Source organism: Podarcis cretensis (assembly GCF_951804945.1).
Source record: "Podarcis cretensis genome assembly, chromosome: 11".
NCBI classification, from domain to species: Eukaryota; Metazoa; Chordata; class Lepidosauria; order Squamata; family Lacertidae; genus Podarcis; species Podarcis cretensis.
The window spans coordinates 66,520,425-66,542,842 of NC_137180.1; the positions used below are offsets into that span (position 1 = coordinate 66,520,425).

Sequence of the window (22,418 nt, forward strand, 5' to 3'; positions counted from 1 at the left end):
ATACTCAAGGAAGGTATTAGTTTTGTTCATGCTTTTCTGACGAGTAATGATATTCTTGTAAAGAAGCTGGTAAAATGTGGACTTGACTATGCTACCACTCAGTGGATTTGTAACTGGCTGACTGACCGAACCCAAAGGGTGCTCATCAATGGTTCCTCTTCATCCTGGAGAAGAGTGACTAGTGGGGTGCCACAGGGTTCTGTCTTGGGCCCGGTCTTATTCAACATCTTTGTCAACGACTTGGATGATGGACTCAAGGGCATCCTGATCAAATTTGCAGATGACACCAAACTGGGAGGGGTGGCTAACACCCCAGAGGACAGGATCACACTTCAAAACGACCTTGACAGATTAGAGAACTGGGCCAAAACAAACAAGATGAATTTTAACAGGGAGAAATGTAAAGTATTGCACTTGGGCAAAAAAAATGAGAGGCAAATTAAAACCTTGTTTAAGTTATTTTTGAGTCCCTTTTTAATGCATGGTCTCCCCAGCAAGCTCTCTGCAGCGCTACCATACTGCAAATAGCCAACAGCTTGACCTTCCTTCTTCCTCCTGCTCAGCCCTGCCCCACCTCTGTCTTCCTCACTGGACTGAGGACGGACCACTTCCCCACTCCGCTGGAGGGCGAGAAGGGGGACCGGTGTGGGGGGAGGAGCGGGAGGAGAAGGAAGCTTGAGGCAGCGATGCTTCTGAATCCCAGTTGCTGGAACTGGCAGGAAGGGAGAGGGCTCAGGTGCCCAGATGGGCCACCTTGAGACAGAGGCTGAACCAGAAGGTCCTCTTTGGCCTCATGGCCCTGGGCTCCTTCCAAGGAGGGGCGCAGCGAGTGGGCAGAGGTTCTGCAATGATGTCCAGCATCCCTTCCGGTCAGGCCCTTCTGTTCTCATGGCTCTGGGCTCCTTCCAAGGAGGGGCGCAGCGAGTGGGCAGAGGTTCTGCAATGATGTCCAGCATCCCTTCCGGTCAGGCCCTTCTGTTCTCATGGCTCTGGGCTCCTTCCAAGGAGGGGCGCAGCGAGTGGGCAGAGGTTCTGCAATGATGTCCAGCATCCCTTCCGGTCAGGCCCTTCTGTTCTCATGGCTCTGGGCTACAGTGGTACCTCGGGTTACAGACGCTTCAGGTTACAGACACTTCAGGTTAACAGACTCCGCTAACCCAGAAATAGTACCTCGGGTTAAGAACTTTGCTTCAGGATGAGAACAGATATTGCACGGCGGCAGCGGGAGGCCCATTAGCTTAAGTGGTGCTTCAGGTTAAGAACAGTTTCAGGTTAAGAACGGAGCTCCAGAACGAATTAAGTTCTTAACCCGAGGTACCACTGGACTTCCAAGGTGGGGCGCAGCGAGTGGGCAGAGGTTCTGCAATGATGTCCTGCCTCCCTTCCGGTCGGGCCCTCGGAGGACAGAGGTTCTTCTGAAGCCCCCCTGCGCCGCTTTCCCCGCCCACGGATTCTCCCCTCCAGATCCCCCTCCTCCAGACGCCTCGCCCCCGCCCCTTAGGGAAGGCACGCCGCGTGCGCGAGAGTCCTGAGCCGGCCTTAGCGGGAAGGAAAGACGCCGGTATTTTTGGAGAAGTGAAAGGAAAACCCTGCGTCAACAACTCGCGAACTTTCGGTTTTGCAGGGAAGAGGAAAATCAGCTGGTTTCTCAGAAAGCACCGGGAAGCGGGAGGGGGACGCGGCCGGAGGCTATATGAGGGCGGCCGGGGCTCGCCGGGCTCGGAGCCTTTCGGCTGCAAGATGTGGAGCAAAGTGGCCCGCGCGCCCGCCGTGGCACTGCTCTTGGCCGCCGGCGCGACGGCCGGATTCACCTATTCCCGCTCGGACCCGCCGGTCCTGCCCGTCGTCGAGGCGGCGGAGAAGCGGTTTAAGGTGAGGCTGAGCGGGGCGCAGCGTCTACCGCCGCAAGGTAGACTCCCTGGGAGGGGAGGGACGGGGACGGCGAGGCGGATAAGGCGCTTCTGCGCCACCTCCGACCTTCCTTCACCCAGCAAAACAGTCCGTTCCCGTTACTGGGGAAGCGCAGGAGCGGGGAGAGGGGCGGGAGAAAGAATACCCTGGGCTGGCGGGGGCCCACTGGTCGTCTCCTGCTGCGGGGTGGGGTGGGGAACTGGCCACCCGCTGCCTCTCGGGGGCTCCGGACGGGTCCTTTGGCAGGGAGGCCGCAGGACGTCGCGGCGGGAGCCCCCTCCAGGCACCGAGCAGGCGTCGGTCCTGGAGGGGAGCCCAGAGGCAGGGGCAGACCTGCCGCCGCCGCCTCCACAGGGAATGTGTCGGGTCCTCTTTGAAAAAGGCCCTCAAGACCGTGGCGGCCCTCTTCGCCCCCTCTTTTGGGCAGGAAGGGGGCGGGCCGCTGCCTCGACGCCGCCGGGCAGGGCGAGTTCTGCGGCCCCGAAGGCGGAGCCAGCAGTGCCCGGATGCCCCTCCGTGCGTGCCCGGCCGGGGCTACCCCTTCTGGGACGGGAAAGCGAGCCTTGGCCCCCGCCGGGCTGCCCCGAGAGAGACGAAGAGGGGTCCTAGGCGGCGAGGCGCGCCCGCTTCGCCTTCAGCCCGCAGCCACGAAAGTTTCCACCCATCCCGCTTGGGATTTAGCGCTAGGAGCAGTTTCAGACGCGGAGCCTTCACCCACCCCGTCGGGGGCAGAAGTGAGGAATCGGGGCCTGAGGGCTGCCCCCCCCCCAACTAGCCTCGGAAGGTTGGTCTGGGGGGTTCCCGGAAGTCCCCCCCGCTGACCCTCCTCTTTCCCTCCTTAGCCCTCCTCGCCAGCCCAGAGCTCCCTGGCCGGCACGTGGGTCAACGAGCTGGGCTCCAAGATGGTCCTCAACCCTCCCGACGACTCCGGCCAGTTCACGGGCTCCTACCTGACGGCCGTCTCCGCAGCCCAGAAGCCCATCCGGGTGTCTCCCCTCGTGGGCACCCAGCACGACCCGAAGGAGGCGGAGGAGGAGTATACCTTTGGCTTCCTGGTCAACTGGTCGTTTTCAGGTAAGGACCCCCTCCCCACTTTCCAGGGTGGGCTGGGGCCGCTGAGAGCTAGGACTGGCGGGGGGGGGGGGCAGCTTCAGCAGCTCCAGGCGGATCAGGGGTTTCCCTTATTTCACATGCTGATAATTTAGATCGTGCCCTTGTTTGCATCACTCAGGCATCTTGTTATGTTTCTTTATTACACTGCATAAATTAAGTCCTTAATGTTGTACTTTGCCCGGATAAAGGGCTGTATATAAATTGAGTAAATGATTACAGCAGTAACAGAGGAAGCTGGCTTTATTGTACTGAAGCCACTGAAATCCTGGTTATATGCCAATAAAGGTTTGAGAAGTAGAACTGGAGTCAGAGCACTGGTCCATCTAGCTCAGTATTGTCCACACTGACTGGCAGCAACACCTCTCCAGGGTTCTAGAGTCTGCCCCATCCCTCCCTGGAGATGCCGCTGGGGGTCGAGTCTGGGACCTTCTGTTGAATGGTTACTTTAAATGTAAAGGTTCATCATTGTTCCACCTAATGTGTATGTCTTTAAGGGGCCAGAGCAAGGGCCAGAGCAAGATAACGAGACCCAGCTTTACAGCTGTGAAACATAGCAGGTGCTGCTGAGTTGCATTGATTAAGGTGTGTCAGCATTTGCTTGTAGTATATAAGGAGCAGCACCTAGCTCTCCCATTACCCTGGGGGTTGGGTTGGTGGTTGGGTCTGGTTTGTTGTTAATGTATTTAGTGTATAAGGAGTTTTTGTTTTTTGTAATTAAAACCTTGCTTAAGTTATTTTTGAGTCCCTTTCTTTTTAATGCATGGTCTCCCCAGCAAGCTCTCTGCAGCGCTACCATACTGCAAATAGCCAACATCTTTGGTTATGGGCCCAGCTGCTGAGTGGATGACTGCATATTTTTGGACTCTGAGAAAGGTTTGAAAACTCCTTCTCCTGTTAGTTTAGTTTTTGTGGGTCTGGAAGATTTCCAGAATGGTTGACCGGGTTCCTGAAGCTGAGAAGGCTCTGGTCTTACCACAGCTAACAGATGAGAACTATAGTTTATGGTCTTTTCGGGTGGAGGCGCTTTTGACCTCTAGGGAAGTATGGACCTATGTAACTGAAGACCCTCCTGACCCTGTAACTAATGCTTGGTCGAAAGGAGATGCAAAAGCCAGGGCGATAATTAATTTGGCAGTCAGCGACCAGCAAGTAGTCTATATAAGGAATAAGAAAACTGCCAAAAAAATGTGGGACAGTCTTGCAGCAGTGTATGTTAGAAAGGAGTCAGCGTCTGCATTGACGTTTTTCAAGCAGCTGTACCAGACTAAGTTGCAGCCTGGTGGTGATTTGGCATCACACTTGAGGCGTCTGGAGGCAATACGCGGCGAATTAGTTCGAAGGGACATGGACATACCTGATATTCAGTATGTTTTTATCATTCTTTGTTCCCTTAACGAGGACTTTGATGGTATAGCTAGCCAGATATCTGCTGTTCCACCAGCACAATTAACTGTGGAAGGGGTAACGGCAAGATTAATGGGAGAGTTGGATAGAAGGGAGGCTTGTGCCATAAGCACTCCTATTTCCAGAAAGAATGAGGAACGCCATATGCAAACTTGTGGTGATACAACTGCATTTAAAGCTGCCAAGCGTTGTTGGTTCTGCAATAAGCAAGGACATTTTGCAAAGGACTGCAGAGCCAAAAGAAAGCAAAGTACTCCCAAGCCTGTTTCTGCTTGTCAGTCATGGTTGTCATCTCAGCAGCCAACATCGCACTGTAAAGACAGAAATGAGCCGCGAGCTTTTCATGCTCGGACAACAGATCGTAAAAGAATTAAAGATGCCAAGTGGAAGTCTTTTATTATCGACTCAGGAGCATCTCAGCACGTTTGCAATGATCGAAGCTTGTTTATTTCTTTCGAAGAGGAAATTGGTAATGTACATTTAGCCAATTCACAAGTCTTGCAGTCGCTTGGCAGGGGTACTGTTAAACTTGACTCTTTAAACATAACAATAGCGAACTGCATTTACTGCCCGTCAGTGGACAATTTATTGTCAGTAAGGTGTTTTGCTCATCATGGCATAACTGTGCGTTTCTTAAAGTCAATGTGTGAGTTTTTCGATGGGAACAAACGTCTATTGTATGCCCGGGAATCTGATGGTTTATATAGACTGTATTTTCGCACCTACTCCCAATTGCCTATAAACTGCAGAGCAGCACAGTCAAGCCAGGGGTTGAGGAATGTAAGGCCACATTCTGGGTGTGTCCATGAGGCGCACAGAATTCTGGGACACTTGAATTTTGCTGATGTAATTAGGACGAAGAATATTGTTAATGGCCTCAACTTAAAACCATGTAAATTCTTTATGCAATGTTTATCTTGTTGCAAGAATAAGATTAAGGTTGCACGCAAGGGTAGGTGCTCAGATAGGAAAGTAACTGAGCCATTTGAGCGTGTACATTGTGACTTAGTTGGGACACTCCCACCATCATTAGGAGGTTCTAAGTACTGGCTCACTCTCATAGACCAGTATAGTAGATATTGTTGGACTTACGCAATAGCTGAGAAGTCCCAAGCATTTGAGAAGTATAAAGTTTTTTGCAACTGGGTAAAAACACACTTTAACAAACCTATTAAGAACCTGTTTTCTGACCGGGGCGGAGAATTTGTTTCTGAGGATTTTGAGAAATTCCTGGAAGTGCAGGGGACTACTCATGAGTTATCTTGCCCCCGAAGTCCCTGGCAAAACGGGCTTGTTGAGGTTGTGCAGCGTGACCTGCAGGCAGGGGTTAAAACTTATCTGCACGATGCTAATCTGCCCAAAGACTTTTGGGCTGAAGCGCTTAATGCTTTTTGTTATGTTAGAAATCGCAGTTATCATTCTGATTTAGATGTCACCCCCTATGAGAAGCTGTTTAAAAAACGCCCTAATCTGAAATACCTACGCATTTGGGGTTCAGATGTAATTATGCATTATCCCACTAAGCAAAAATTGGGTGAGCGTAGTGTTCAGGGAAAATTAATGGGCTACCAGCAGGGGGCGTACAGAATTTACATACCAGCAACTGGCAAATTTCATATTACCAGAAGCATGATACAAACTGTAAATTGGAATGGAGTTGCTGTTTTCCAAGATACTGATGGTATAGATAATACTGAGGAAGAAGAGGAAGAAGCAGCAGCAGCAGGAAATGGTGCTTCTGAATTAATGGAAAAAGATGAAAAGCCTGTTGAATCTGATAATTTGTTTGATGATTTAAAGTCACAAGCACCCGAGGGGAGGTTAGATTCTCTTGATTTTTCTGACCGTGAGCTTAGCCTACAGGCACCTCTTCAGTCTGACAATGATGATTTACAACCTGAAACTAGTAGTTCACTTAGTCCCATTAAGTCTGAGGAGTCTGACTCTCCTTCTGGACTAAGACGTTCAGATAGAAAGAGGCAGAAGCCACAACATTTTGCAGATGAACATTTTAATACTGTGTATGCCAATAAGGCGGTTTTTGAGCCAAAAAGCTACAATGATGTTCAGAATTTACCTAAGCACCAAGCTGCAAATTGGTATAAAGCTATGAACTCTGAGATAGCTTCTTTAAAAGAGCATAACACTTGGTCTCTTGTACCACAAACCCCAGATATGAGACTTATTGATTCAAAATGGGTTTATAGAGTTAAAATGAATGACAAAAATGAAGTTGTAAGGTACAAGGCAAGATTAGTTGCTAGGGGTTTTCAACAAATTCCAGGCGAAGATTATGATTTGTGTTATTCACCAAGTGTAAAATATGAAACAGTTAAGCTTTTGTTAAAAGATGCATCACAACGTGGACATTCTGTTTATCACCTAGATATAAAAACTGCGTATTTGTTTGCAGATTTAAAAGAACAAATTTTTATGCGTGTCCCTGAAGGCATAGACACCGCTGAAGGTTTGGTATGCAAATTAAATAAATCCCTTTATGGTCTGCACCAAAGTGGAAGGAATTGGCACCAAACTTTAGCAAAAGAATTGCTGGATATTGGTTTTTCACAAGGAAAGGCAGACAACTGTGTGTTTATAAAGGAAAGGGCAAACTCTGTAACAAAGATATGTGTGTATGTAGATGACGTGTTAATTTCTACAAAAACTAAACAGGAATATGAAGAGGTAGTTTCACAGTTACAGAAGAAATTTGATGTGGTGGAATTAGGCATAGCTAAAAATTACTTATCCATGCAAATTGAGAAAGGCAAAAATGGATCTTTTCTGGTTCATCAAACTGCAAAAATTGATGATCTTGTTGAAATGCTACGTTTAGAAAATGCAAATGGGAAGGAAACGCCTATGGTGTGTGGTTTCACCTTTACAGGTGAAGATAAGCCATTCTCTAATAAAACTCTGTATCGTTCTGCCATAGGCAAGCTAAATTTCATTCAAAGAATCTCAAGACCAGATATAACTTATGCTTTTCACTTTCTGGCAAAATTTGTGGAAAAGCCTACTACACAATGTTTCTCTGCTCTTAAGAGAGTGGTAATGTACCTTAAACATACCAAACATTATAGGTTGCAGTTTACAACATGTATTGACAAAGGTTTTGAAATTTTCTGCGATGCATCTCATGCAGTGGAACAAAATAATTGCAGGGGTGTGTCTGGTATGGTGTTTTGTTATAACGGTTGTCCATTTGAATGGAAGTCCCAGACACAAACCATTGTTTGTCTCTCCACAACCGAGAGTGAATTATGTGCATGCGTTCAGGCCACTCGTGATGTAGAATGGTATCTGCATGTATTTGCAGACCTACAGATGCAAGTAACGCTACCAGTAAAAGTTTACCTTGATTCCCAGAGCGGACTCGCTATCCTGTGTTCAGAGACCAATACGCAGCGCACTAGAGTCTTAAGATTACGTTTGCAGTTTGTAAAGAAACTAATTGCTGATGAAATGATTGTATTTGAATATGTCCCAGGTGATAATCAAATTGCGGACATTTTTACAAAAGCACTTCCAAAGGTTACACATGAAAAACATGTACAAAGTATGCTTTATGTTTTTGTTCCACAATGATGAACCGCAGGGGAAATGTTGAATGGTTACTTTAAATGTAAAGGTTCATCATTGTTCCACCTAATGTGTATGTCTTTAAGGGGCCAGAGCAAGGGCCAGAGCAAGATAACGAGACCCAGCTTTACAGCTGTGAAACATAGCAGGTGCTGCTGAGTTGCATTGATTAAGGTGTGTCAGCATTTGCTTGTAGTATATAAGGAGCAGCACCTAGCTCTCCCATTACCCTGGGGGTTGGGTTGGTGGTTGGGTCTGGTTTGTTGTTAATGTATTTAGTGTATAAGGAGTTTTTGGTTTTTGTAATTAAAACCTTGCTTAAGTTATTTTTGAGTCCCTTTCTTTTTAATGCATGGTCTCCCCAGCAAGCTCTCTGCAGCGCTACCATACTGCAAATAGCCAACACCTTCTACATGCCAAGCAGGTGGCCTCTGCTGAGCCACATTCCATCATCATGCGCACCAAGTCTCTAACTTGTTAATTGATATGTCATGTTTGGGTCTGATTGTTCCAGAGGAGCGGCTGAGTTCACCTCTGTTGGATGGGATTCTTGTAGGACTTGGAGTTGCCTGCCTTCGCTGCAGCCAGGCAGGGAGCCCCAAGGGGCGGGGGGAGAAGCTTGACCTCCTCAAGGCAATTCTGCCTGGCCCCCCTGTTCCCCGGCCATCACTCCCCTCCCACAGCAAAAGTTTTGCAAATGTTTGGTCAGGGAAGAGAGCCTCTGACCTGCAGCTTTGCCCCCCTCTGTCCTCCCCAGACTCCATCGCTGCATTTGCGGGGCAGCGCTTTGTGGATGACAAAGGGAAGGAGACCCTGGAGACAACTTGGCTTCTGCGGCAGAAGGTGGAATCCCATGGCGATGACTGGGAGGCCACTCGGTAAGCAGAAAGGAGCAGCTCTCGACGGGGGCCTTCTCTGGGGTTCTCCCAAAAAACTCTGAGGCCCTGGGATCTCTGCAAAAACTCTGATTGGAGGCTCTGTGTTGCTTGCAGGAGGGCCATGCTGCCATGGTGTTTCCTTGGGGGACATCCTCTTATGTCTGGGGGCAGCCAGGGGAAGCCCCCACCCAGCCGCCATGGGAGGGCTTTGGAAAATGCCCCTGGGGCAGGTGACAACCACAAGGACCAAGGGGGCTTCATGGTAGCCCTACTCAGAGCAGGGCAAGCACAAGGAAGGGCCTCACCCTTACTCACTGCTTCCTTGCAGGGTTGGCAGGAACGTCTTCACACGAGAAGCATAACAGGATCCGAGAGACTCGCTTGCTGCTGCAGCTGCTCTCCCATCTACCACCTGCAGGAAGAGGGCTTCCCTTTCCCTTCTTGATTAAACATTTATATAGGTTATTTCTTCTACAAAAATGTACCATGGCTGGGACAGGCCCCCGTCCTCCCTCCCCAGCAAGTGAAGAGCGAGCTCTGGAGGCTCTGACCTGAACGGATGAACTCAAGTGACAAGGACGGAGATTCCAACTAAACATCGGTTAGAGTGAAGTCAAAATAGAAATGAAAAGTACAAATATGAAGGTATTGTCTTTCTAGAAACTGTATGTATAGAATATTTAAATTATGGTTTGTACTCCTTAAATGATTGTATCGAACAAATAGGGTTTTTTTCTTTCTTTTCTTTCCTTCTTTTTTGTTTTTCTTTTAATCGCTATGCATATTTTATTCTGCGTTTTGATTTAGATTTTGTACTGTTGTTGCCGATTGTCTTTTTTATTTGCAAAATTAATAAAGCATTAAAACAAAAAATAAACATCAGGAAGAATTCTTTGACAGCAAGAGACAGTGGAACAGACTCTGTCAAGAGGTGGTGGACTGTCCTTTGGAGGTTTTTAAGCAGAGGTTGATATTGGGGGTGGGGGGTTGGACTAGATGATTGTCCAATAAATTACCAGCAATGGGACAGGCCTGCTTGTGTTCTGGCCCAGTCTTTTCTAGGTCTGCACATAAGTCCTGGCCCTCATTCCTTTTTTCTTTTTTCTTTATTATTTCCTGACACTTCTATCCAGCCTTTCGTCTGTTACAGACAAGGGGGGGGGGTACCCAACCCACACATCGGAAGCGTTGGTCTCCTGAGCTGGCGCGCTCTCGGTCCCAAACCTCTGCTGCCTGGCAGCTCGACTCATTCATGAGAAAGGCTTCAGGAGTGAACACTGAGGAATGATCCGTACCCGCTGCCTTTCGGGACATATTCAGAGAAGAAAAGGCTCAGGAGTAAACCCGACACAAATCTTGGGCCAGGTTGCCTTCTTCCCTGACCTGCTTTTCCATCCCCCCCCCCCCTTGGAGCAGAAGTCACTTATTGGGACCCCCCCCCTTGGTTTTTAGGAAGGATTCTGAAGTATTTTCTGGTTCCCTCCGCTCCTCCGCTTTACTCACAAAACAAGGCAGGAGAACCATTTTGTAGTCATTTATTATTTACATTTACATCCAGATTCTGGGCTAAACTATTATCCTCCCCACCCAGCCCAGCTTCTTTCAATGGTAAAATAGATAAAAGGAAGAACAATGAAACAAACGGAAGCAGAGAGTCCATTTAAACAGTGAAAAGGAAGAAGGGCTCCAGGTTACTTCCCAGGCCTATCTCCCCCCCCCCCCGCCCAGGGATGGGTAAGGGGCTGCTCTGCCCACCCACCCATGCCCACGGCTGCGCAACTCCAGCTCCTGTTTCCCCCCCTGACCAATGGCCCTGCTGGGCTCTCTTGGGCAAAGGGAGGGGGGTCTCCAGGCCCTTTGTCCAGGAAGCTCCTCCAAGCCTGACGGGGGGGGGGGCAGGGACTCCTTCAGGGCATCTCAACTGGCAGGGGGCAGGGCTTCTTCCCTGGACCGAGAGTAGCGCCACCCACTCAGAGGTCAGGACTGGGCCTGGAGGTGGCAGAGGAAGCCTTTCTGGCCCTCCTTGTCCCAGTTCCCTGTGTCTCATTTGGAGGCCGGACGCTGCCTCCCCAGAAACCCCCACCTGAGAGTCCCCTTGCCCACAGCAAGAGCCTTCAGGGATCCAGGGCGGCAGCTTCTGGGGGTCTCAGGGGGTCTCAGCAATGAAAGCGCATCCTTTGAGCAGATGCTGGAGTTGCTCTTCCAGGTGCCTGGATTGAACAGGGGGGTCTGCTCTGTGGGTGGGGGCCAGGCATGCCAAGGCGATGCATCTGGAGCAGCCTGCCTCCCTACCTGCAAATAGTGCCCCTCCCACTTTTGGCTCGCTCCCCTGCACGGAGGGCCCCCCTCCACTGCTAATCTGGGGATGGAGGCACCCTAAGAGATGCAAGCAAAGGCAGGGGGAGGAAGAGGCTGCTTCTCCGAAGGCTTCCACTACAGGGGACACACAAGGGGACACACGTGCAGGAGGGGGGGGGGGGGTCACGAGAGCCACAGTCCAGGCCTCCATGGCTCAGTTCTGGGCCCCTCAAGACCAGAGTCGGACTCTGGAGTGGAGCCGTTTCTTGGAGCCCCCCCCCCTTGCCCAATGAGCTGAAGGATGCCTCCCCCCCCCCAGGTGCCAGGGCCCGGGATTCTAAATAAATGCTTCTGTCTCTGCACCAGGCACAGCTTCTCTTCTCCCCCCCTGCAAAAAAGTGGCAGGCCGGGAGCCCCCCCCCCCCCGTCTTTCCATGGTGGCGTCTGCTGGCCAAGCCCTCACATCTCATCCGAGTGGCGTGGCTGGATGACCACGCTGGTGGTGCGATCGACCCAGCCCTGCTCCCGGGGATGGGCAGAGGCCGAGGGGAGGGCCCTCTCCTTCCCCAGAGGCTGGTGCTCGGGGGGCAAAGGAAGCCCCTCTGCCTGCGGAGAAGCCGAGGGGTCGGAGGAGGAGTTGCTGCTGCTGCTGCTGCTGGAGGGCGGCTGGGGCTCGGCGGGGGGGCTGCGGTGGTCCTCCAGGGACCGGTTGAGGCTCCCTGCTGCTGCGTCCTTCAGGGCGGCCGTGGGCTCTGCCTTCAGTGCGGAGGGTGGGGCAAGGCCAGGGGCTGCTTCCACTGGCTGGAACTGGGCAACGCTGCTCTGGTACTCCCGCAGCCTCCGGGACAGCACTGCAAGGGGGCAAAGGGAGCGTATAAGCAGGGGGGGGGGGTGAGGAGCCCCCGTCTGGCCTTGACTCTGCGGTTCAGTCCTGCTGGTATCCCTTCACTCTCTCTAGCATACGACTCAACCAAGCCTGTTATGCTAACCACTAAACCTCCTAAGCCGGCATTCAGCTTGGGGGTGTCCCCTGGGGACATGGCTGGCTCCCAAGAGAGCAAGGCATGCTGTGGGCCTGATCCAGGTGCAGGGCTTTTCCTGGCCCTCCTGCCTCTCCCTTCTAGGTCATCTTCCCTGGAGGAGTTCCCTCTTCCGAAATTAAACGCAACAATGCTGGACCTTCTTCTTTCCCACTCAAGAAGATGTTGAGTGTCATAGTGTGGCTGCCCCTGAGCTGAAGAACCCAGAACTTCTCTCTCTCTCTCTCGCTCTCTCTAAGTTGGGGTTGGCTTTTACAGCCCTGCTCCCATTCAAGGCCCACTATCAGTCAGGGAAAACAAGATCTGAGATCTGGCTGATCTAGACTGCATTATCTGCTGCCACAGAGTCCCCCCTCCCCGCCACCCCTTTGCTCACTCCAGAATCAAGGTTCTTCCTCTTCCCCACAGAATCCTCATTTTCTGAAGGCGCTAGACCTGTGAAATGCATGGCAAGGACTTCTGGGCTGCCTCCTGCAAGGGGCCGGACCCTGCGTGATGCCTCAGGGAAAGGCCAAACGGAGGGTCTCGGGACAACAAGCCACTGTGCCCTGGGAGCTGCTCTGTTCAGCTGGGGGGCAGGGGGGAGATCCCAGGAAAAACTTTGCCCAAGGTGCTTTCTGTCCAGTTGAAGAAGGCCAGGGGTTCAGGGGCTGTTGAGCCAGCCTGTCCATTTCCAGGCCAGGGGGCTCCCATGTCCTTCCAACTTGCACCCGACCCCCTCCCCAGCCGCCTTGCCACCCTTTGAGGACACTCACCTCCCTGGAGCTCCAGCTGCTTCTGCTGGCTTCCTCCAAAGGGGTAGTAGCTGGGCCAGAGGATGAGGCAGAAGGAGAAGACCAGGACCTATCGCAGAAAGAGAGAATTGTGGCTTTGGAGGGGCCCCAAAGGGTCTTCTAGTCCAAGCCGCCAGGAGAGGGAGCCCAGGGCAGGCGTCCCTCAGCAAGGGCTGCAAAGGCAGGTGGCAGGCAGCCTGGGGGCAGCTCAGGAGAGCACAGCACCTGGGGGGGGGGCAGGAACGGGGGCAGGAAGGAGGAGGACCAGGACCTCACAGAAGTCAGGAGTCCTCAACGCTGGAAGTCAGAGGCACCAGTGACAGACAGAAGATGCCTCTCCCCCCAGAAACAAGGCAGAGCCCCTCTGGCCAAGAAGGGGGGGGGGACAATGACCAGCAGGCTGGGATGAACTGCTGAGCCAAGGGGCTGCGGGGGTCCTGCAACTCACCAGGACACAGGTGCTGGCCGTGGTGGTCTTGGTGGTCGAGTGCTGGATCAGGGCTTGCAGCTTCCGCAGTTGCTCCAGCAAGGACCTGCAGGAGAGGCAGAGCAGCCGGTCAGCCTCCCGCTGCCCCGAGCCCCCGCACCTCCCAGGAAGGGTCCAACATGACCAGGGGCCCTGAGTGAGGATGCGGGTTCTGGAGGGGCGGGTTTCTGCCCTGCACTATGGAGCCTGGGGACAGCCATCCTCTCGGCCTCAATGCCCCCGCCCATGAAATGGGAGCAGGAGTGGCCCACCTCCCTCCACAGGGCTGTCACAGGGGGCACAGCACAGCCAGATGACAAATCCCAAAGCACTGTGCCAGAGGCAGGAGGTCAGCGAAGGAGGAACCGCCACTGGGGCTGCCCCCTTGCTCTCTGTCTTGGGCTGGAAGACCGCCCCCCCGTTCTCTCCAAGGCCCTCCTTGGGAGGAGGTGGTGGCGAAGTCCCGGGGAGCCCACCCTCCTTCCCAGGGACCTGCCAGGCAAAGGAGGGTCTCACATGTTCTGCTTCTGCAGCAGCTGCACTTTCTTCTGAAGTTCGTTGTTCTGGGCTGTACAGACGACGACCCTGCAGGGAGGGACAGGAGAGGAAGAGTGTCAGGAGGGGCCTGGCAGCCGGTGTCTCAGATGGGGCCATGGAGGTGCAGGAACAGGGGGGCAGAGGAGCCCCAAGGCAGGAAGGCAGGGAAGCACACCTGGATCTGCAAAGCCCCCTCTCAGGGCTGAGGAAACCCTCCCCTCTGCTCTGCCTGCCTCCCCGGGGTGTCCATCCTCCCTCCCCCCAGGCTCAAGAGGCCTCTGCCCCCCCCACTTCCTCCCCCCCCAGGACTCCCTTGGGAGGTGGTGGATGCTCCTTCAGTGAAGGTTTAGAAGGATAAGTCAGGTGGCCACCTATCAGGGACTCTTGCACCGCAATTTTGGCATGGCAGGGGGCTGGGCTACATGACCCTGTGACGAAAAAGTTGGTTTTGCTGGACAGGTTGAATCAACAAGTGTTTCTCTCTGCCCCCCCCCTTTCTTTCCCTACAAGCAAATGGTTAAGGAAGCAAATAGTTAAGGCTGCCTCTGGCTGGCTGATGTTCCCGGAGGAAGAGTTTAAAAGGAGGATTTGAGAAGAGTTAATTGGGAGTTGGTTGGAGAGGCTGGGAGACAGGTAGGGAGGCAGGTTGAGGGAGAAGGAGTGAAAGGGAGAAAGAGTTGGTTCTGGAAAAAAACAACTTCCACTCTGAGCGTATTGGGAAGGACAGAGTGTGGTGTCCTCGGGGAGGAGTAGACTGGAATTTTACAGGGAGGCCGATGTTGAGCAAGGAGAAGAAGGAGCTGGAAAGGAACAGCCTCCTTGGGACTCCAGTCTAGTCCGGAGGGGAGAGATTCTGCGAAGGAGAAGAAGAAACTCCCAAGCCCAGTGAAGGGAGGGGGTGGAGAGCCCTTGGGTCTATTTCTTAAAGTGCCTCAGGAGTGTTAAAGGGGACGGAGAACTGAAAGAAAGAACCAAACCTATAACGCAAAAACAACTGAGGACAAATTAAAGCAAAATTGCAATGTATTCTGGAAGTAACCTAAGTTTAATCCATGTGTGCTATATACTATCTTGCCTTAAATAAATCTTTATTGTTTAACCTATCTGAGACTCCAACTTTCTAGTTATCCCCTCAGAAAGCTCCCACACATGATACTCTGGGCTAGAATTTTAAGAGGATAGGGAAAAAAACCTTTGGGTAAAGGGTTATTCAGTGAGGTGGGGCAATTTATCTAGGTGAGAGCGGGCACAACGTAGCATGAGAGGAAAAGTGCCGCCATGCCCGCCACAGACCCCCGGGGTCCCTCCCAACTCCGCCATTCTGATTCCTCACCTGCTCTCCAGGCTGTCCACGTAGACCTTCTTCCGGCGCCGGCTGTCCTGGGCCGACTGCTTGTTCCGGATCTTCCGGCGAACTCTCTTCAGGACCCGCTCCTCGGCCTGCAGCGCACAGGGCTCTGAGGGTCAGCCAAGGCCAGGCTGGCAGCCAGCAACCCTCCTCCAGTTCACCCAGGAGCAAAGAGGATGTGCCCCCCCAAAAAACCACAAGGGGCATTCACCCCGGGAAGTACAGGAGGCTGGCTATAAAAGCGCCACCCCCTGGTAGGAAGGGCACTCCTTTACTCTGGAATCAAGCACCTAGACCTCACCGTTCCAGAGAAAAACAGAGAGCCCATCCAGAAAGCCCCCCCCGGGAGAAGCAGGAATTGCAGCCAGGAATTGCACCCCCATTTCCCGCTTGCCTCTGCCCACCTTGCCCAGAAGCGCACCTCAGGGCAAGGGTCCGCACGCACACGTACAGAGTTTGCGGCACCCACCTTGGTCAGCGGCAGGTTGGAAGGGATCGAGACGCCCTCTTTCTCCAGAAGCTTCTTCTCCTCATCCGTCAGAATCAGCGGAGGGAAGTCAAACTGAAAAAGCACCATGTTCAGCTGTGGGGCTGGGTGGGGTCTGCCAAGCTGCACCCCCCAAGAGGCAGGAGAAGGGAAGCCCCTGTGGGAGCCCCCCCCCCGAGTGCCAGGTATATTGAGGGCGAAGGGGAGGACACGGCTGTCTCGTACCTGCAGGTCCCCCCCAATTGGCTGGGGTGTCGGTTCCTCAATGGAAACTGTGACCGGGAGAGCAAGGTCCCGATCGCTGAAGCAAGATTCTGACGAGGTCTCCATGATCTCCCACATCTCTGGAAGAGGAAAGGGGGCCACACAGTCAGGGGTGGAAGGGGCTACGAGGCCAGAGGGCCCAGGCTTGCCGGGGGGGGGACGACACCCCCCCTCTGCTCTCCTTCCTTGGCACACTTTGCCCCGGGTGGTACAAGGATGTCAGGAGAACATGGCAGCGCTCGTGGCTCCACCCCAGTCCCACACGCCAGCCAAGAAAGAGGCTGCTCCTGGCCCCAAAATGGATCGGGCCCCAAATCAGCACTGCCAACGCTCCTTTGTGAATGAGGTCACAGAAACGGTTTCACTGCAGGGCAATCCCTTGCTTTTTGCATTTCATTCAATCACCGCTTGCATTCTCCGTGCGTCCATTACTGTGCACCTGCCCACTGAGGAAGGCACTCTGCGCATGTGAGGAAGTGGGGGCTAATTGGCCACTGGAAAAGGTGTGTGCAAACAACAAGCATGACCGCTGCCTCTCCCCCTTCCAAGGCATCCCAAAGGGAACAGCTCTCCAGCCCATCAGACCCTGCTCAGGGCGATGGCAGCTCCCCATAAGGAGGGGGGAGAGATTGGGGGGCAGAGAGAGTGACCGGCCGCGGGTCAGACCAGGGCAGTGGGTCTCCTTGTCCAGCATTCTCCTCCTGCCCCAGGGAAGCTCCCAAGCAGGAGTGACAAATCAAAGATGGAGCCAGCTTGTTTTCTCCTGCTCTGGAGGCTTCGGTCCAGTAGACCTGAAGGAGCCTCTCCACCCCGGACACCGGGGTCCATCTCCCGAGGGGCTTCTGGTGCTTCCCTCCCTGCGAGAAGTGAGGTTACAGGGAACCAGGCAGAGGGCCTTCTCGGTAGTGGCGCCCGCCTTGTGGAATGCCCTCCCACCAGGAAGGAAATAAACAACTACCAGACTTTTAAAAGACATCTGAAGGCAGCCCTGCTTAGGGAAGTTTTTAATGACTGATGTTTTAATGTATTTTTAATCTTTTTTTGGAAGCTGACCCAAGTGGCTGGGGAAACCCAGCCAGATGGGCAAGGTATAAATAAATAAATTGATTTATTATTATTATAATAATTACTGCTACTACTACAGTGGTGCCTCGCAAGACGAAATTAATCCGTTCCGTGAGGCTCTTCGCATAGCGGTTTTTTTGTCTTGCGAAGCAAGCCCATTGACAGCTTAGCGGATTAGCGCTATTAGCAGTTTAGCGGCTTTTAGCGGATCAGCTGATAAGCGGCTTATCAGCAGATCAGCTGATTAGCGGCTTAGGAAAAGGGAAAAAAGGGGGGGAAACCCGCAGGAACTCGCAAGACATTTCGTCTTGCGAAGCAAGCCCATAGGGAAATTCGTTTTGCGAAGCGCCTCCAAAACGGAAAACCCTTTCGTCTAGCGGGGTGTTCGTCTTGCGAGGCGTTCGTCTTGCGGGGCACCACTGTACTACTACTATTATTATTAACGCACTGGTCCCAGTCCAGCTACCCCTTGATTCCCTCTGCTGGGGGAACTGTCCATTTCTTCCTACTCTCTCCTTCCTGGTCCTAAAGAAGCTACTCAGCAGATGCAGAGAGAGAGAGAGAGATGGAGGGAGGGAGGGAAGGAGAGAGAGAGGGTTCTGCAGCACTACATCAGCAAGCACAGGGGAAAGCTCAGAGCCCGCCTGCCCTGGCCCAGCTCAGCGCCTGCCCCCAAAGGACATTGCATGGACCCCCCAGATGCCCTGGGCACTCACCCAGGTCAATGGCGACATCCCCGTCGCCCACATCCGAGGAGCAGCTGACGCTCTCCAGCGCAGGGCCTTCGGGGGGCCCAGGCAGCGCCGGGTGCAGGGAGTAGTTGTGGTCGGACTGGACACTTTCGGAGCCGGCGGGGCTGCCAGTGGGGGACCCCTCCCAGCTTCCGGGGCTGCAGGAGAAGTTCTGCTCTTCGGCAAGGCTGCTGCTGCTGCTGCTGTGAGGAGGGGAGGGGTCCGGCGAGCCGCTGGACTCTTCTGCAAAAGGGCTCAGGAGGCACCTCAGAAAGTCGTCCACCTCCTCCTCGCCCAAGGCCTGGAGGGAAAGGAGGTCGTGAGGCAAGGGGGGGGGGTCTGGAGCAGCAGCAACCCCACCCCTGGCTTGCCCAAGGCAGCTGGCACTCACCTCAGGCCCTGGAAAGTCCCAGTCTTCTGGCAGGAAGCTTCCCTTGCCCAGATCAGCTGAGGGACCTCCGTCCTGGAGGAGGAAGTCAAGGAGGTCCTCATCTGCCAGAGAAGCCATTTCCTCTGGGCCCAACATCTGGAGGGAGTGAGTACTCCACTTGTTCGGAAAAACTCACCCTCAGCTTTACAAAAAGATAAAACAAAAAAATCAAGAAAAAATTACAACAGCACTTTAAAAATACAGAAAGTTAAAATATTAAAACTGGTTAAAATTCACATCAACTTTCTAAGCATTTTCAGGGTAGGCTTGTCAATGTTTTTATCAGGCTCCAAAAAGAGTACAAGGCACCTGCCGGGTATCAATAGGCAGGGAGTTCCAGGGTGTAGATGCTGCCACACTAAATGACTGAGTGCTGACGAAAGCAGAATGGGTATCACGCAGTGCCAATTCCACCAATGGGCAACGGCCATTGTTACATGAAAAACTGAGGTTAGATTTCGCAGTCCAGCTCCCCATTAAGAGAGCCCCAAATGTCCATGAATGGTCAGAGAAGGACCACTGGAGGCAGGACCCAGTCTAAGCAGGCAGATTTTTATTTTTCTATTGCAACAGAGCCCCCCCCCCCCCACTTTACAAGGAGGTGAGGATGACCCAGAACAAAGGTGAATAACAGCTTTTAAAAGCTTTCCTCAACCCCTTAACCAAAACCCACTAAAAGAATCATACAAGCATCACAGAAAGAGAAATTTGAATGTAGCTTGTCTCCTGTCTGTCAACATACCTGGTAACATTTACTGATTCCCTTTTGCTGGCCAGCCTAAGCCATTATTTTGAAATACCTTGACTCCAGAATCTGTTTTCACACATCATGCAGAAATATCAATACCTCTAAAACCAGTTTTACAGAGAGAGGAGCCTCAGGAACAATTTCCTGCTTTGTGATTGACAAAGGTGAAACTCGGCTGCCGTATTGCTCTCTGTACTATTCCACCTCAGGTGTTGCTGGTAAAAGTGATATTGCACCAAGTTATGTTGCAAAGTCCATTTCCACAACAGCTCCTATTGCGTTACCTGGAGTTGCATGCAGAGGCTGTGATGTTTTGTTGACAAGGGCAGAGGAGCGACGGCTAGGGGCCGAGGTCCCTTCAGCCCCTCCCAATAAATTTTTTAGGAGGCCAGGCACCCCCAAAGTTAATGGGCATTGCCATTCATATGGTGTGCGTGCACTGCGTCATGCGATCGATTCTGTGGGATGGGGCTTACCTGGGTGTCCCCCCCAAAAAAAATTTCCCGTTGGCACACCTGGACACGTGTATTTGCGAATGCACTCATCTCTGTATGTTTATAACGGCACATCATTAATTTCCATAACACTGTCAGATGCAGACAGCTTGGGGAACTGAGGTTGTGCCCAAGAGATCTGGAAGGTGAGCTCTCCCTCTCTTACCCCCCCCCCCCCCCCCGCCACCACAGAGGCAGCTGTGCAGAGGAGCAGCAGTGAGAAGCAGGAGCTTGGGGGGGGGGCTTTGGGCTCCCCTCATTTTGCTTACCTGTCCTCAAAGAGATGCTCCCAGAACTAAAGGAAGGAGCTTCGCTGCTGAGCCCCAGCTGGGCAGGTGGGTGGGCCACAAAAAGGGTCGTCCTTCACTTCGGCTGGAGGCTTTGAATCCGAGGTCGCGTAGACACCTGTCAGGGATGCTTTTGTTGTAACCCCTGCATTGCAGGGGGTGGACTAGATGCCCCTCGGGGGTCCCTCCCAACTGCCCACTTCTATCCGTCTATGATTCCGCAAAGGCCGAAGGAGCCAGCCGGGCGCTCGCTCCCTTCCCAGGACCACCAGGTTGCCCAACGGGGGTGGGCTCCGGTAGGTCACCCCTCCGGGCTTGGCTGCCCCGGGACGTGGGGTTTCGAGCCGAGGCTGCCCTCCCCCTCGGGAACAGGAGGCCCCGCCACCTCGCGGCCGCCCCGGCCCCGATCCGCGCCTTGGCCGGGCAGTGGGGGCGGCCAGCCCGGAGGAGGCGGAGGCAGCCGCCGCCCCGTCGCGGCCGAGGCTGGGGCGCGCCGTCGGGGCCCCAGAGAGAGGGGCGGGGCGGCGCCGGACTCCTGGGTCCCCCGGAGAGAAAGGACCGGGCAGGAGGGGTCCCAGGGGCAGATCTGCTGGGGAGGGGGAGAAGGGAAGCCCCGGGACCCCGAGGGGACCCCGACGGGACCCCACCCACCTGCGCGGCCCGCTGCGCCGCCGCTCCGTCTCCTCCGCTCTCCTTCCAACGCAGCAAAAGCGACGTCACTCGAGTGCAGGAACTGGCCGAGGCCCGCCCTCCCCGCGCACTGATTGGCGGAGCGGCGGAGAGGCCGGGGCCGCATTGGCCGAGGCGAGTGTCGCTCGTGGCCGGGAAACCCCCTTCGGCCGGCCGGGCCTGGAGGGCGGGGCTCGGATCTGCCGTCAGAGGGACCTCCCTCGCTCCAGCTCCGCCCGGGCAGGAAGAGGGATTCGGGAGCTGACCTTGGTAATGTCGGATTTGAAAAGCTGTAAGATAATATTTTAGTTTTCTGTTATGTTGCTTTGACTGTATACTCTATACTTGACTTTCTTCAGATGGTTTATTGATGTTTTATTGATGTAATATGCTGTAAACTGCCTTGAGAGTTTTCTGAAAAATATAAAGCGGTATAAAATAAAATAAAATAAAATAAAATATAAAATAAAATAAAATAAAATAAGGGTCACTGCTCCGAGGCAGAGGCTCTTCTCAGCAGACGGAAGGCGGGCTGGCCAGGTCCCCGGCCAGAAAGGACAGAGAGCTGCTGCCGGCCCGTGTGGGGGACACGGCGGAGCGAGATGGACCCGCGAGGCTTGACTCTGGCAGCTTCTCGTGTGCCCTGCTCTTCGTGGCGCGGGGATTTCGAGGTGTCCGCATCTGAAAGCGGTGCTTCCTGGACGGCTCTGGGAGAGGCATTCCGCCAGGGAAGGGGCTCAGCAGCAAAGGGAACCGAGAGCTCCGAAAGCCCGGCCGTGTCTGCAGCATCGCCTGGGCCTTGGGGGGGGGCTCTTAGGGTGCGAAGTGAATCCCCGAAAGGACTGTGCCCTAGAACAGGGCAGAAAGGGGGCGACACTGGACTTCACATTGCGTGGCCCCCGGGACTAGGTGTGAGATGGGTTGATGCTGAGCCAGTCTGGAGTGTGACAACTTTGTTTTGCTTGGGGGACAAATTGAAGCCTGATTTCTATGCAGCAGAAACGGAGCCAGACAGTTCAGTTGTTCACCTGAGTTTCCTCTGTGACAGCTGTGGGAGCAGTGCCAGATTACTAAGTAGGCCAGGCTTCCTCAATCTCGCCCCTCCAGATGTTTTGAGACTACAATTCCCACCAACCCTGACCTCTGCTAGCTAGGGATCATGGGAGTTGTAGGCCAAAAACATCTGGAGGGCCAAGGCTGAAGAAGCCTGAAGTAGGCAGAGTAGGCCCTGGCCTAGGGGCCCCATCCCTACTAGGGGCCCCACAACCACAGATCAAAATAATACTGATTTGATCTTGAAAGGAAATTACAAAAACGTAGTAGAATATAATTGGTGGGGGGGCAAGATCTCTACTGCTTAGTGGCCGTCACATTGGAGGGGAGTTAGCCCAGTCAGATAGGAAACATATAAATAATAAATGCTTCTCTCTGCACTCCTATTATAATAAATGCAGCAGTGCATCTGCATTAGCACAACCGGGCACCTTCCTTTGCCCCAGCTACATGAAAACATGTCTCTCCCACATGGGTCTCTACAACCACAGCAGGAGCTGTAACCTTCGCCCAGTTTGACTTCATCCCCAAAGACGCTTTTCTCCTCCACTGTCTCCCGAGACGGACAGATGCCAACATCTCGATAGAAGTTATGTAGACGTGGGTGGCGCTGTGGTCTAAACCACTGACCTTTGGGCTTGCCGATCAGAAGATCAGAAGGTTGGCAGTTCGAATCCCTGCGACGGGGTGAGCTCCCATTGTTCGGTCCTAGCTGCTGCCCACCTAGCAGTTTGAAAGCACGTCAAGTGTAAATAGATAAATAGGTACACTCTGGCAGGAAGGTAACAGCGTTTCCGTGCGCTGCTCTGGTTCGCCAGAAGAGGCTTAGTCCTGCTGGCC

The 22,418-nt window shown here is 53.3% G+C and overlaps 2 protein-coding genes across 2 annotated transcripts; one reads left to right on the forward strand and one right to left on the reverse strand.

The window, feature by feature from the left end:
• The first annotated feature begins 1,706 nt into the window (after nt 1-1,706).
• LOC307226968 (avidin-like) lies at nt 1,707-9,765 on the forward strand. Its single transcript, XM_079995953.1, has 4 exons — nt 1,707-1,872; nt 2,754-2,985; nt 8,768-8,888; nt 9,217-9,765. The coding sequence occupies exons 1-4, from the start codon at nt 1,741-1,743 to the stop codon at nt 9,248-9,250; spliced, it is 519 nt and encodes a 172-aa protein (XP_079852079.1). The 5' UTR covers nt 1,707-1,740; the 3' UTR covers nt 9,251-9,765.
• A 642-nt stretch (nt 9,766-10,407) lies between these two features.
• Nucleotides 10,408-20,609, reverse strand: CREB3 (cAMP responsive element binding protein 3). The gene is made up of 11 exons (XM_079994967.1): nt 20,508-20,609; nt 19,839-19,974; nt 18,289-18,423; nt 17,883-18,198; nt 16,063-16,181; nt 15,820-15,912; nt 15,336-15,442; nt 13,982-14,050; nt 13,448-13,532; nt 12,982-13,069; nt 10,408-12,037 (listed from the first exon to the last, which is right to left on the reverse strand). Exons 3-11 carry the CDS (start codon nt 18,421-18,423, stop codon nt 11,646-11,648), a joined length of 1,404 nt encoding a protein of 467 aa, XP_079851093.1. The 5' UTR covers nt 19,839-19,974; nt 20,508-20,609; the 3' UTR covers nt 10,408-11,645.
• Between the last annotated feature and the right edge of the window lie 1,809 nt (nt 20,610-22,418).

Bases quoted from the DNA above. Each gene is read 5' to 3' on its own strand.
- LOC307226968 (XM_079995953.1), top strand. From the start codon at position 1,741: ATGTGGAGCAAAGTGGCCCGCGCGCCCGCCGTGGCACTGCTCTTGGCC. The intron at 2,986-8,767 runs GTAAGGACCCCC...TGTCCTCCCCAG, and splicing joins GGTCAACTGGTCGTTTTCAG to ACTCCATCGCTGCATTTGCG. The intron at 8,889-9,216 runs GTAAGCAGAAAG...GCTTCCTTGCAG, and splicing joins GATGACTGGGAGGCCACTCG to GGTTGGCAGGAACGTCTTCA.
- CREB3 (XM_079994967.1), bottom strand. From the start codon at position 18,423: ATGTTGGGCCCAGAGGAAATGGCTTCTCTGGCAGATGAGGACCTCCTT. The intron at 13,533-13,981 runs GTGAGACCCTCC...CCTCTCCTGCAG, and splicing joins CTGCTGCAGAAGCAGAACAT to GTCCTTGCTGGAGCAACTGC. The intron at 12,038-12,981 runs GTGAGTGTCCTC...GCCCCCTTGCAG, and splicing joins GCAGCTGGAGCTCCAGGGAG to TGCTGTCCCGGAGGCTGCGG.